This window comes from Myotis davidii, unplaced genomic scaffold (genome assembly GCF_000327345.1).
Source record: "Myotis davidii unplaced genomic scaffold, ASM32734v1 scaffold1330, whole genome shotgun sequence".
Classification (NCBI taxonomy): Eukaryota; Metazoa; Chordata; class Mammalia; order Chiroptera; family Vespertilionidae; genus Myotis; species Myotis davidii.
In genome coordinates, this window is record NW_006283826.1 from 2103637 (window position 1) to 2106493 (window position 2857).

Here is a 2857-nt window from a genome sequence, read left to right on the forward strand (position 1 = left end):
GCTCCCTGCTGATTCCGCATTGCTGGTTCTTGGCAGCAAGTGTTAAACACTTACCTCCTCGGTGGATGATGAGGAGATGGCAGGGCGGGGCTTCTTTGGTGCATTTGTTGTGGCACTTCAACCTGAGAGAGAGAGAGAAGGACGGATGGATGATGGATGGATGGATGGATGGATACATGGATAAACCTAGCAATGGATGCATGCACGGATGCATAGATAGATGGTTGGGTGGATGCACAAATGCATGGACAGATGAACAGACAGATGAGTGACTGCATGAGTGGATGGGTATATAGAGCAAAAGCAGAGTGGACTTTTTGAACACCTTTTACAAACCAATATGGAGTCACTGTCGGCTGTGATAGTCATGTCAGGCACTATGTCAGGACTGAGGTATGGAGAATAACAGGAACACCCAAAACCACAAGTCTGGACATTTGGGTGAAGGCTCCATCAGGACTCCGATATTAGTGGGATCTCCATCCCTCGGGGGCTATAAGAACTCAGAGCTTTGACCATTCAACATTCAAGCTTGGCTGTAGCACGGTCACGCTCAGAGCACGGAGGGAAGTCCACGCCACAGGCTGTTGGCCGCCACTGCAGTCACCTGGCTTGAGACGACTGTGGTCGCTGCCAGTGACCAGGACTTTCCCCTGGATGCTCACGTCTACCATAAGCTCCCCCTCTCTGTGTGTAACCAGCATGGGACTCTATTGGCTTATTGGGGAGTTCTCCCCTAATAAACCTTTCGGGGATGCTCCCTTGCCACAACAGTGCATGGGTAGATGGTTAGATGGATTGAGGGGTGGGTAGATGGATCGATGAGTGTGTGGATGGGTGGATGGATGGGTAGATGGGTCAATGGGTGGATAGATGGGTGGATGGACAGGTAGATGGATCAGTGGGTGGGTGAATGGGTGGGTGGATGGATGGAATGCCCCAGTGGTTCAGAAAGCTCTGAGTACTGTGGGTACCAGATTGTAAGATGAGATGGGGCAGCTACTGAAAAGACATTATCCTTGGCAGCCAGGAAATTAACTCTGGAGAGAGACTGCTGCCATACCACTCTCAAGGGTCAGCCCTGGGTGGCCCAAGAGTGGGTAGACACTTCAACAGTGCCCACTTCATGCTATGAAAGACATTTCCCCCATCAATCTATATTTATCTTTGTCATCATCATCTTCCAATCCCAATAATCATCTACCATTTCCTTGAAGACTCATTTGACAGCCATGGTACTACACATTTCATAGACACTGTGCCACTGGATCTTTAGAACAACCTTATGAAGTAGGTATTACTATCATTCCCATCTTACAGATGGAAAAACAGAGGACCTGACTGGCCCTGGCAGAATACCTGGGTCGGTGGTGGCCTCTGATTTTACTTAAAGGCTCTAGCTATTGGAGATAGCCACCCAAGGCAGTGATGGGAGGTCTCCTTCCCTGCTGGGAGGGTGGGACACTCAGGTTACACACAGAGAGGGGGGCGCTGATGTGGTAGAAGCGAGCAGAGTGAGCATCCAGGGGAAAGTCCTGGTCACTGGCAGCGACCACAGTCGTCTCAAGCCAGGTGACTGCAGTGGCAGCCAACAGCCTGTGGCGTGGAAGTCCCTCCGCCTCAGAGGGCAGAGCGAGGCGTGGGAGCACAACTGCAGCTCATGCAGAACGCCCAAAAGAACCGGCTCCGACACGCAGGCTCTTCGCTTCACGCGGAGTCCAGATGCCAGAACTCGTGCCCACACATCCAGGACCTGCCCATCCAGTCCGCAGGGCTAGTTAAGTGCCAAAACCACACAGACCCTGGAGGGCAGTCACAGGGACCGAGGCCAAACTGTTGCACAATGCAGACCCTATGTCCGGCTTATGAAGAATCTTTTTTCCAGCATATGCATGGTTCCACCCAAGTCAGCTCCCCAAGGTTTGCCCTCTGAGGTTCTGATTCAGTAGCTGAATGTGAATTTCCAGCTAGTGCATTCCAGAGTTTAAGAACCACCATGTAAGAGGGGCACAATCTCCCTCCCAGGGGAGAGATGTCTGGGAACTTGACTCTTACAGAATAAACCACCCCCCATCCCCACCCCCAAAAGGGGGGAAATGCGGTCAGGATAGTATACAGAATAAATCTGGCTTCAATCCCTACACCCCTCCTTCCTGGCTGTGACAGCTTGGGCAAGTGGCTGACCGGCTCTGAGCCTCAGTTTCCTTACCTGTGAAGTGGGGACAATCATAGCCCCTGCCTCACGGGGCTGCATGAGGACTAATAATATGACACGAATCAGGTGCGTGGACAGAGACTTGCAGCAGCAGGTGCTGTCCTTCTTACTGTGGTGGTGGTTGTCATTATTGCTAATTGGTACAGCCAGCCCCTAGGACCCTCCGCAGACAACCTTCTCTGGCTGGAAAGGTGAGCTGGCTGAAACGCAGGAAGCCTGAAACAGCACGATGGGGAGCTGGGTGATGAATCTCTCAGTCTCCCCTCTCTTCGGTAGGACAGCTCAGGGTGTGCCAAGGTGGGGCTGGACCAAGTTGCCCATAACTGCCCTTTGAGGCACCTGTGCTGGCTGCTTTCCTTCCCTGTCTCTCCCCGACTCCCTTGCTGGTGTGGGCTGGGATCTTCTCTCCAACAAACCAACCATCTGCCCTGGAGTCCTTGCCTCAAAGTCTGTGGAAACATGGGAGGCCAACCAGGACACGATGCTTACTACAAGAGGCAGGAATCAGAACACCGGGGAGGTCAGTCCCGGAGCCCGCACACCAGAGCCAAGCCCTCTGGCCACACTGCCCTGTGTCTCTTTAGCCCATAGTCCGTGATGGTGAATTTCCTTCTCAGGTGCTCTTTCCCACAAGGAGGGAAA

At 52.7% G+C, this 2857-nt stretch overlaps 1 protein-coding gene across 1 annotated transcript in view; it reads right to left on the reverse strand.

The window, feature by feature from the left end:
• The window catches only part of KSR2 (kinase suppressor of ras 2), a 272026-nt gene that overhangs the window by 57893 nt on the left and 211276 nt on the right, over positions 1–2857 (reverse strand). The window contains exon 8 of the mRNA XM_015567589.1: positions 55–122. Coding sequence (XP_015423075.1) covers positions 55–122 — 68 coding nt within the window. The remainder of the gene's footprint in view (positions 1–54; positions 123–2857) is intronic.